Here is a 12,227-nt window from a genome sequence, read left to right on the forward strand (position 1 = left end):
TCAATAACACATGCTAGTTCTTTAAAGCCAAAGTCATACTTTACAGAACTGAAGCCAAAATCGAAGCCATCCCTATGGAAAGATATAGGAACTGATTCTGAAATTATCCAAAACTATTTTGATATGGACCTCTTTGAAAATTAGATGAAAACTATGGAAATCTGCTCATATTATGCACATATGCCATTTTTACAAATATTTCCACACAATTTTAGAGACTTTTTAGACACTCATCCAAGGACTCAGGTTAGGGCCACCAAATTAATGGCAGGGAGGTAAGTTACTGGTCATCATATGGAAAGTGTCCAGATTCTTTCTATCCAGTGTGGACCTTTTGATATTTCTGCCTTTGTGAACCAAATTCTCTGTTGCTTTTTTTTTTTTTTTTTTAAACCATTCCTTCTTCTACTCCATAAAATCCTTCAGGTTTATTTTAAAGCTTTTGATGTAGCTTAGCTTTACTTCAAAGACAGCATCCCCAGACGCCAACTAGTCTTGTTACTCCAAAATTACGCAGGACTGTTCCTTGTCTCGTGGATACTGTAACCTAAGGCCCCTTACTTTACAGAGCCCTAACCTCTGTTTCAGGCCTTCTCCATGAGTATCTCAGATCACAGCCATGGTCTATAACTGGGCTTATAGACCATGGATTTGTGAAAATTCTTGTCAGAGTGCAATTCTCATCAACTGCGTTAAATTATTTCTAGAATATTCTAACTCTTCTCCTGTTTCTTTTTCTTAACATTTGGTATTCTTTCAATAGTTCCAGTCAGAAGTAAAATAATAGACTGCCTAAAAAGAACATGTGTGTGTGTGTGTGTGTGTGTGTTCCAATATAGGTTAATCTGAATCATAAGTCTTTAAATTAAAATCCAAAAAGAAAAGGTATTATCTTGCCATTGTTCCAATTTACTTTAGAATGGATCCTCTCAGTATTATTTCTAAGGAGCTGCATCTCAGGTATTGTTTAAATACCCTATGCAACTTCCTGTCTTATCTCAAGTCCCAGTGGCAATTCCTGAACATACCTTCTGTTCCGCTGTCATGGTTAGACTTTGCAGTCGGCCAGTCATATTCCCTAAACTCTTTTCAAAAGCTGCTACGAGGTGAGCCTGTGAACAAAACAGAAGGAACATATCTTAAATGTCAGAACCTTATGTGGATGGATGAAAACCCTTCTCTTTACAAAATGCTTAATTTCAGGTATTCTTACTCTTTAAATACTATGACCGTCATGTCTGGCTTTCAGTGCTGACTCTCCATTAACACAAATCTTCATCTATTATTTCTACACTTCAGCTTAAAAATCAGTGTTTCAATCTTGACATTTAATGAGTTCAACTTCTGAAAGGGAATGGTATTTTGCACATAAAAGCACCTTCTAACTTGCACATCATGGAGGATTTGACACCCAAAATACTGGATAAAGTTCTGAGTTGCCAAGTTTTTAGACTCAAAGCCCAAGAGAAGGTCGCAGCAATAGTCAATGGACGAATGTTCCTCATTTTTATACCTGCATGATGACCTTTGAAGATACTGTTAGCTACTCTATTGAAATGATGCTCTCCTCCAAGTGCCAGACATCTGCTGACAGCTATAACATTATCTTTCCTCTTTTTCTACTTACAAAGAATTGAATCGAAAAGAGTTGTCTTCACTTTCCAAACTCTTTTCAATAAAAAGGGCTTTTATTCCTACTTTTTTCCCTTCCACTAAGGAAGTGTAGGTAGGCCAGCTAGAAATAATATTCAGTCATATTTTATTTAAGTTTTTGTGGCTCTGGGGTTTTATTTTAAATCTCAGAGAATTATACACATTGCAGTACATAACCATAACTCTTACGATTAAGAAGTATTTGAAAATCTTATTATAGTTCTAAAATAGGCCAGTTTCTATTGACATGCCATCATGCAACAGCTTGACCCACAGAATATTATGCATGAAGAGATGCATCAACCTCTCACTGTGGCTTGATGTAGAACCACAGGTATGTTATCCAATTTTATCGCATCCATAAAGAGATACGAGTACAGAATATTTTACAACCTACATCTATAATAAACTATGTGTGGGGGAAAATTTGGCAAAAGATTATTTTTTTGAGAGAAGGGAGTGAGAGGATGCAATTAAAATAAATTGCCTTGTAACTCTAGCAGAGCTGAAAGGCTGAGGTACCTATTATCAAATGGATCACAGGAGTCCTAAGAATTAGGGCACTAGAAGTTTATTTCATTATTAGTAACAGCCAGAAGTTTATTCCATTATTGGTAACAGCTAGAATGTACAAGTCCCTTCCATTAGCATCATGATACAAAGGTGTCTTTGTTCCTAGCTCTGAGCTCATCCTGGGATGCCTTTGTTTTCCTGACACTGTAATATAGAGAAAGATAATTTATAGAAGATGCTATTAATCTTCAGTCCATCAGTAAGTAAAACTCTATTCTTTCCCACCTAGCTACAATACAGAAACAGACTCACAGACATAGAGAACAGACTTGTGGTTGCCAAGGGGGAGGGGGGTGGGGGAGGGCAGGACTGGGAGTTTGGGGTTAGCAGATGCAAACTATTATATATAGGATGGATAAACAACAAGGTCCTATTGTATAGCACAGGGAACTATTCAATATCCTGTGATCAACCATAATGGAAAAGAATATAAAAAAAGAATGTCTATATAACTGAGTCACTTTGCTGTACAGCAGAGATTGGCACAGCATTGTAAATCAACTCTACTTCAATAAAAAAAAAAATTTAAATAACCAAAAAAAAAAAAAGCCTCTATTCTTTTCCACTCCCTTCTCCCTCTTTCCGCCTTTCCCTCTCTCTCAAACACACACATACACACGACCTTGAGAACTGTACTCCAAGGTTTGTTAGCAGGTTTAATCAGATAAATAACACTCTTTTTAAAAAACGAATAGTATCTAATAGTTCAAAACATTTCCAATGACAAGGAATGTCATTACATCAGACTTAGTACCCTCAGAAATTAGCATAAGGTTATGTCCCACTTTCTCTTATACTTAAACTTCACACTATGTTAAAGGTGAACAAAATGAAAATGTACAGCTCACTGGTTTAACGTCACGAACATTCATGCACTCAGCAGCCAAGTCAAGAAAGAGGATTTGAAGACCCTGGAAGTCCTCCCTTTCCCCTTCCTCATCTCTGTCCCCTCTCCCTTCCGAAAAGATAACCAGTAGAGTGACCTGTGTGATAATTATTTTCTTGCTTCCCTATATAGTTTGGCCACCTAAGCTTGCATCCCTAAACACTATGTTTTAGCTTGGTCTATTTTTAAAACTATCCAAGTGGAATCACATGGCATGATTTTCTTGGTGACAGTTTTCTTTTGCTTAACATTGTGTTTTGAGATTCATCCATGTGGTGTGCAGCAGGAGTTAGAATTTGCTGTAAAGCACTGCTCTGTGTGATTTATAATTTATTTGTCCATGATGACCATGAGTGCTGATTCCAGTTTAGACTGTTAAAAATAATCCTGCTATGAAGATACAATGGGTTACTAAATTCTAAAGCTAAAATTGCTTGTTTTCCTCTAGAATAGAAGAACTTTGTTAATATTCACTACAAGAAATGCCAGACTCTAAATAACATTGAAAAGTTTCAATTCTCCCAAATAACTGTAAGGTTTAATTGTTGGACAATGAGTCCTTGAATGTATGTACTTAGAGAAAATTACTTCATTTTACCAGCTGTGCATATTTTATCAGTTTAATAGGATTTAAAAATATGACAAAGAACGCAGGACTGTGAAGAATACGTTGCACAAATATATTGCTTATATTTGGTATCTATGAGTAAATATAAAATGTTCACCATTAGAAGGTCAGCTTTCAATCTTTGGAAAATTGCTCTTCATTAATCATTTACAAGAACATATATAACTAGTTACAAAAGAACATTTTAATTTGAGTCACATTGCTCTCAGTGAAAAGTTTGTTAAAAGTATGTTCGTGAAATGCTGCTTTAAGTTTATGTCCCCTTGACTTAGTTTATCATAATAGCTTTGTTACTTTGAAGTTAATAAAAGGGCAACTTTCGCACCAATTGGATTCATGGAAAGGCACTACAATAGGTAAAACAAAGGAAGGCATTTATACCAGTGATAATCTTTGTCACCTTACTGGAGACAAAAATGGAATGTAAGACTGATTAAACTATAGGAAAATATATCGTGTCTAAAAACTTTATAAAATGATGACTTTAAAAGAACTGTGGATTTTTAGGGGGACTGTTAATCATAGTTTACACGGTTCTGACTTTTCTCTTAGCAGCTGCATAATTTTCAAGCCACAGTAAAGTTGTATCAATATGTTGATGAATATTCCCTACTTGTGTTAGGTGAAGTCTGTGAAGGTAATAAAATAGACAAGACTGAATATTAGTTAAGGGAAAATATTTTTAATACATATTGTCTTTAGTTTTGGAATCACATAACGTAACCTGAATAGACATGTAAAGAACTGTGGTACTAAAAAATAAGGTGGAATATCATTATGCAAAATGCCTGCATTGCATTTGTTCATTCAGAATTCAGTGACAGCCCAACAACCAAATAAAAAATACTCTTTACATAGATGTATATGGGGATAGATAGACGGATTAGATAGATAGACAGACAGAAATAGATGACTTTACATTTGAAAATCAATAGTTAGATGAACTGAAAATGACTCTGAAACTATCAGAAATAAGATTTCACATTTCTTTTACTGTATAAAATTGTCCCTTCAGTGTCTGTCATTGTTAATCACGTGCAAAATAATTTTCCCTTAAAGGAGATGCAGAAAAACAAAAGTAACTGCCAGATTATATAAAAATATTAAATAGAGCAAAGATATAGGACACAATCCCAAGGAAAATAACACCTGAGAGATTTGTGGTTAAAAGACTTATGTGCTGAAAGGCGAAAAAACAAAACACACAAAAAACAAAAACAACATTTTTTGGTTACACATTCATTCAGCGATATCTTTGAAAAGTGGTAGCGATAACTAGCCTTAGTGCCCATTTCCAGATTACCTAAGGGCTGAGATTTGTAAGAAATACATTAAGTGCATCCCACCTGGCTTGGCAGCATGAAGGTATGGGTGAGAGGCCAGGGGGCACCTGGCTGACTGTCTGATGTGACCGTACATTGCCGGGGGCCTTGGACTGTGGGGCTCCTGTTCTCTTCCTGTTTGTTGGTGGAGTATTGATTCAAGGAAGGCCAGGCAAAAGCGCTGGCCAACATACCCTCTCTCCTTTCTCCAGACATCCTAGTGGACACAGCTCTATAAAGAGGCTTCCCAGGCTTTCTGCAGCTCTGCTCAGAGAACTTCACAAGGGAAGGGGAAGGCTCAACGTACCTTCTACTGAATGGAGGTTATATTCTGTCAGGCAAATGAGAGGTGAGCTGACTGAATAACTTTCTGACTTACCACTGCCCCTTTTAACAAAGGGGGAGAAAAAGCAGAGAAACAGATGTTTCAAATTTAAATATTAAAACACAGATTATTGTCTGGACTCCATATAAATATAATCATGCTGCCAGGTCCAAACACGTGACACATCAATTACAAAAAGAAAAAAAACCCAAAAAGCCCAAATTAAGGAAAACCAATTAAGTCCTGATAGAATTATTCATATATTGAGTAAAACTGAATAGCTGGATCTTAAAATGATTACTAAATAAACAATAATAATAACAGTTAATGATATTTTCTACAGAACCAAACATTGTAATTTGTCTTTATAAATCATGGCTATTACACTTCTATACAACAATGGTCATTGCAGTGATCCCATTTAACCAAAAAGTAAAAAGTTTACTTGTGGTCTGAATAAAATAATAAATACAAGGCATATCTTTACCTCCAAACAGGAAATGTACAAGATTAAAAAAATTTTTGACTTACATTGAAGAAACTCTACAGAAAAAATTTTCAGTCTTATAATTAATTTAATTTCTGTACAAGTATATTAAAATATATGCATATATTACATACATCAACAGATGTTAACTCAGAGGCAATGACATGAAACACACTCTGAATGAAATTTAAATGCAGTATTTCTTAGAACTGAGAAACCAAGTGTTTTCTCAAGTAAATCCTTTGATGACTTATAATGGTGCACTGAATCTGAAGTGTCATTTTAAACTAAGTGCTAAAGAGAATGAGTTCAAGATGGTTTGTACCTTATAAATAATTCAAATTTCTGAATGTGTAAAGGAGATTATATCCTTAAAGATACAAACGGACATAAATATACAAGACTCCATCCCTAGTAATTATAATGATACTACTAAATGTTTAAAATAGGATTGACCTTAAAATTATTTTATAAACATTTATACAGGCATCCACTTACACAAGTTCTTAGTTACTGCAATAGTTTTAAAGTGAATTTTGATAAACTGCTTTGTAAAAGAGTAGAAGATAATATATATCTTCATTACCTGAATCTTGTGACTTCCATCTTTTGACAGTTTCAGCAATACATTTATCTGATGGTAAAAAGCTTTAACAATCCATATCACCACCGAATGAAAAAAGCACTAAATGGTGAAATAAGATTTAAATTCCCAAGAAATTTAAAACTAGACATCACTTTTAAAAATTGTGATAGATCCTTAGGTGTTTAATTTTTAAACTTGAAATAATTATAGATTCGCAAGAAGTTTCAAAGAGAGTACAGAGAGGACTCTTGTACCCCTTTACCCAGTTTGCCTCAAGGGTTACATTTTATAAAATTATATATAATATCAAAACCAGAAATTCATTATTGGTACACATACGAAGATTCACACATGTAAATAACCACCTTTCATCACCACAAAGCTCTTCCTATTGCTACCGTTTATAGTTACACCCACCTCTCAGGACAGAGGTGACCACCTTCCTTAAACCCTGGCAACCACTAAGTTGTTCTTCATTTCTATAATTTTGTCATTTGAGAACGTTGAATAAATGGAACTATATGGTATGTGACCTTTTAAAATTGGTCTTTTTTTCACTAAGCTTAATGCACTTGAGATCCATCCAATTTGCTGTGTGTATTAATAGTTATTTAATTTTACTGCTGAGTGGCAGTCCATGGTATGGATGTATCGGAGTTTGTTTATCCATGGACCTATTAAGAGACATTTTGGTTGTTTCCAATTTTTGCACTATTAAAAACTAAAGCTGCTATGTACAGGTTTCTGTGTGGGTCTGAGGTGATTTGAGAATATTTCTAAAATGCATTATGAAGTAAAAAAAAAAAAAAAAAAAAGAAGGACATACCAAATAGGATATATATTAAGCTCCCATCCACGCGCAAAATGTACTACTAATGATAACACAGACGTGGACAGGGAAGGCTGCAGATATTTGGATAGTTTTTCCAAGACTAGCACTTTTTAAACAAATTTATCAATTTGGCACCGATTTTTCTAATTTTATGTTTCTTACTTTTTTTTTCTTTATCACCCCCTAGGGAAACATTATAGATTTTTCTTTTTCCTAATTGTCCCCTTCCTCCATGGCCATTTTAATATCACAGATATGCTGGATACCTGTTTATGTACTCTCTATATATCTGTGCTTTATGCATTAAAAGAGTACTTTAAAAACAAAAAAGAGTACTTGTTTTTTCCCACCATAAGAACCACTATTCATGCTTTGACGGTCATATCAATGCCCAGCTGAGAATACATAGTCCATAGTCGTGAAAACACAACAGTGAAAATAGTGTGGCATGCATGACTTGAGAGAAGTGGCAGATAGCCAATGGCTGACATCTTTGTAAAATGTTTGTTACCTTTCAAAATAGAGGCATCGAGTTGTCCCCCAGTGGCATAAAATGTTTGTTACCTTTCAAAACAGTGGCATCGAGTTGTCCTCCTATGTTAGAACTTGGTTCCTTCTGTGTGTCTATGTGTGTGTGTGTGTGTGTGTGTGTATGTGTATAAGCCTTTGCAAATGTGTACTGTATATATGTATTCAGGGGTATATAGAAGAACAATGTTGAAAGGAAACACAAGAATTCAATAACCAAGAATGGGAATGGGAATCTCAGAGGGAAAAACAAATATATATCTTTTATTAAACACTTCTTTTAATTTCAGTTTTTTTTTTTTTTAATACACTATACATGTACATTTGTCACTTGGTATCTGTGGGAGATTGGTTCCAGGACCAAAATCCATGGATGCTCAAGTCCCATAGTTGGCCCTCCGCATCTGTGAGTTCCACATCCAAGGGTTCAATCAACCATGGATTGTGTATGGTTGACCCTTAAACAACACGGGTTTGAACTATGCGGGTCCAGTTATATGCAGATATTTAGAAATGTGTGGATCCACTTACATGCAGATTTTTAAAATATCCATGCATAAGTGGACCTGCACAGTTCAAACCCGTGTTGTTCAAGGGTCAACCGTATTACTTTTTAAATGGAGACAGTATAAACATTATTGTGTAAAAGCCCAAATTCCATTATGTATAGCAGCCGTTTATTAATCCAACAACTGATATGTAAGTCCATGCAAGAGACACTTACAAAATAAAACAAAACTCTGAGTAATCATTCAAGACATTTATATCTTTACTATCCAGCGCATAGGGTCTGTCGTTGAGCCTTCCTCATTGCAGACAAACACAACCCAGTGTGTTACGGCTTTTACACTGTAATATGTCCTCTGGGTACAAATTCAGGAATCTAGACAGGAGTGCTTTATACTACCATACATATAGCCTATAGTATAAAATTTACAGTGGCTTCTGAACTATTTAAGAATTATTCTTAGACAAAAAATATGGGTTAAATAATACTGTTCTCTTTCAGTATTGTCTAAACAGTTCTCTAAAACCTGCTATTATTTTAAGAATCCCCTGACAACATCTATAAAAAATAAATATAGGGGCTTCCCTGGTGGCGCAGTGGTTGAGAATCTGCCTGCCAATGCAGGGGACACGGGTTCGAGCCCTGGTCTGGGAAGATCCCACATGCCGCAGAGCAACTAAGCCTGTGCGCCACAACTACTGAGCCTGTGCGTCTGGAGCCTGTGCTCCGCAACAAGAGAGGCCGTGATAGTGAGAGGCCCGCGCAACGCGATGAAGAGTGGCCCCCGCTTGCCACAACTAGAGAAAGCCCTCGTACAGAAACGAAGACCCAACACAGCCATAAATTAAAAAATAAATAAATGAATGAATGAATGAATAAATAAATAAATAAATAAATAAATATAACCAATCCCAAATTCATTTGATTCTCCCAAAGTTAAAAAGCTAAAGTCAATTCAATACTTATATACTGTGGAAGGTACTGGATTGGCCAAAAAATTCGTTTGGGTTCTTGATGGTATGGAAAAACCCAAACTTTTTGCCAACCCAATATATTGCACAATAACTTTTATTCTTAAAATCTCTCTTATTTAAATCATACCCAGTGGGCCCACATTTGCTCACTCCTGCTGTGTTAAGCTTTGTTGAGCAGATGGGAGAACTCCACGCAGAGCAGAGCGGTGAGGCAAGGAACAGGCCCAAAGCCACCCCGCGGAAGTGAGCAGACTGATGCTGAGTGAAGGTGTCAGGACATACGGCAAAATAGCGGGAGCTTCCTCACCCCTCACTGCTGCTTCTAACACTGTTGTTTCCTAGGGCCAGGCACGATGCCACATGTTAGCCTTTATTTCTGCTCCTACTCTGAGTATACTCCCTGGCACACTGAAAGATCTTCAGTAAATGTTAATATAATTGATGGTTTTTGCCATCATCATTTTTTGCCATCCTCAGCTGCTTAAACTGCTATAAGGAGGCTACCAAGGTTTTTGAGAGAACTGTAGCTCATTTATAACATAGCTAAGAAACCCAAATTTAGAGAATTAACTGGCTGCTTAACTAATTGTCCAATAAATTGTGCTGAAGGAGACAGGGCACAAGAATTTTTTATACTCCACAGTTAATCACTGTCAACCCCTCATTGTCTTGGAGCTGAAGAAAGTCTTACATATGTGGGGCTGGGCGTTGGTAACAATGAGAAATAAGAAAAGAAATGACACTTGTAGGTTTTACTAATGTTTCCAACTTTACAAGAAACAAAAAGCCATTTTAACCACATTGTGATTTCTCATCAACGTGGATGTACGTTTGATTACCCAGCGTGCAGGAAAGCCCCACTATTTAGTGACTTAAAGTCTGTACAGGGGCTTCCCTGGTGGCGCAGTGGTTGAGAATCTGCCTGCCAATGCAGGGGACACGGGTTCAAGCCCTGGTCTGGGAAGATCCCACATGCCACGGAGCAACTAGGCCCGTGAGCCACAACTACTGAGTCTGCGCGTCTGGAACCTGTGCTCCGCAACAAGAGAGGCCGCGACAGTGAGAGGCCCGCGCACCGCGATGAAGAGTGGCCCCCGCTTGCCGCAACTAGAGAAAGCCCTCGCACAGAAATGAAGACCCAACACAGCCAAAAAAATAAATAAATAAATAAATAAATAAAGCCAGAAAACATTACAAAAAAAAAAGTCTGTATAATTTTGGGCATTTAAAGTTTGTGAGTCTGTTACTAAAATTATCCCATTTACTATATAAACATCTGTTTTAATATATCAAAAAAAATCAAAAGTGACTTACATTTGCTGAAAGTTGAGATGTGAGAGTGGCAACTTTTTCTTGTGATGCAACAAGCTCTCTCCGTAGTTTATGGATTTGCTGAGTGTAATTTAAAAAAAAAATCAAATCAATATGCTAGTAGATTTTAACTTAAAACTAAGAAGTCAATCCAAAAAAGCCAATACTATATAATTAGCTCATCCTACCCCCACTAAATATACATATATATATTTTCTGGGTCTTTTTATTTTTCTATCCATTTTTGTATGTTTATTTTTATTTCCTATACTTTGGCAACTTCTCAGAAGCTGTAGAATATCCTGCAGTCACTGAAAGTTGGCTCCAATTCAACATTTAATGATTACATATTTGAAAATAATTTTATTGGCTGGAGTTTTAATTCCTAACACTCAGAGAAGCCTTCCCAAGTCTTTGTTATAATGCCCTTTATTCAGTGAGTTACTATGAGCTCTGGGCAGAAATGCTGTTATAGATTATCCATAGTTTCAAAAAAGGGGAAAAATCAGTAATACTGTGCAAATGGCTAGATAAACCACCAACATAAATATGCTAAAATGTTTTCCTGTTTGGTTAGGTCCACACTCAAATAAAAGTGAACCAGAAAAAGATGAGAGTATATATCATATTTAAAATTTTAATTTAAGCACTTTCCACAGTTTAATCTGCATGTTTCACGTTTCCATGAAATATAAACAGTGATTAGTAAGGTTAAGATATTCATAAGCAACTGAGACTAAGTCTACAAGTATACTTCTGGTCTCAAGGGATTTTAGTTACTTTGGTGCCAAACATTCTACTCTGATGATTCTCATTTCTTCAAAAACAAGTCTTCTATTGTTGTAGTTAGACTTTCAAAACACTACCTTAGTTTGAAAGAGCATTCTTGACACAGTTCATTAACTGTCTTTTTTTTTTTTTTTTTCCTACCCATTAGATTTTTGTGGAGAGGAAATGGTGGTAAATACTGAAAAGACTCTAAAAAAGAACTAAACTTTAAACTGGAATTAGAGACAGGGGACATTTACATAATTTTAGTAAATGTGATTCCATTTGACTCCTGTCCTTTAAAAAAAGAGATACACCCAGACCCAAAGAGCATTTGAACTGCATTCAAATGATGATGACCGCAAATGGTTCCAGAAAGCAGAGAACATCTATTTTATTCTTAAAACAATACAAATTCAAAGAGGCTTTCTCAAATTAATAGTCTCTATTACATGATCAGATTTCCTTTAAAATAGAATCTAGGAAACCTTAAAGTAATATAAATCATTAAAAAAGAACCATGACCTACTATGGGGCATAAATAATTAAAGGGGAGGTGGATAACTACTAATACAGCAAACAGGTGTGGTATTTCTATGCCTTAGTAGCTATACATATTGTGGTCGATGGTAGAATTTTGCCATGTCCGTGAGATGTAAATAGTTTAGGTTTTTCAAAACTGTATTTACTCTTTGGTCTAGCAATTATAAAGGTAAAATGGATATAATTTACACTTCTTCAATTTTTTAAAAATACAGCACAAATTTTACTTTAAAAGGCTAATAAAACTTCAAAGGGAAGAGTTCCTTTGCAGAGGCTGTTACCAATGCATTTTTCTTTGCTCAT

The 12,227-nt window shown here is 35.7% G+C and overlaps 1 protein-coding gene across 4 annotated transcripts in view; it reads right to left on the reverse strand.

Moving 5' to 3' along the window:
- Positions 1 to 12,227, reverse strand: part of NAV3 (neuron navigator 3) — a 580,735-nt gene that overhangs the window by 52,514 nt on the left and 515,994 nt on the right. For all 4 annotated transcript variants that reach the window (XM_061206367.1, XM_061206364.1, XM_061206366.1 and 1 more), the window contains 2 exons: positions 10,617 to 10,694; positions 1,029 to 1,112 (listed from right to left, as the gene is read on the reverse strand). In XM_061206367.1, coding sequence (XP_061062350.1) covers positions 1,029 to 1,112; positions 10,617 to 10,694 — 162 coding nt within the window. The remainder of the gene's footprint in view (positions 1 to 1,028; positions 1,113 to 10,616; positions 10,695 to 12,227) is intronic.

The sequence above is a fragment of the Eubalaena glacialis genome, chromosome 11 (assembly GCF_028564815.1).
Source record: "Eubalaena glacialis isolate mEubGla1 chromosome 11, mEubGla1.1.hap2.+ XY, whole genome shotgun sequence".
Classification (NCBI taxonomy): Eukaryota; Metazoa; Chordata; class Mammalia; order Artiodactyla; family Balaenidae; genus Eubalaena; species Eubalaena glacialis.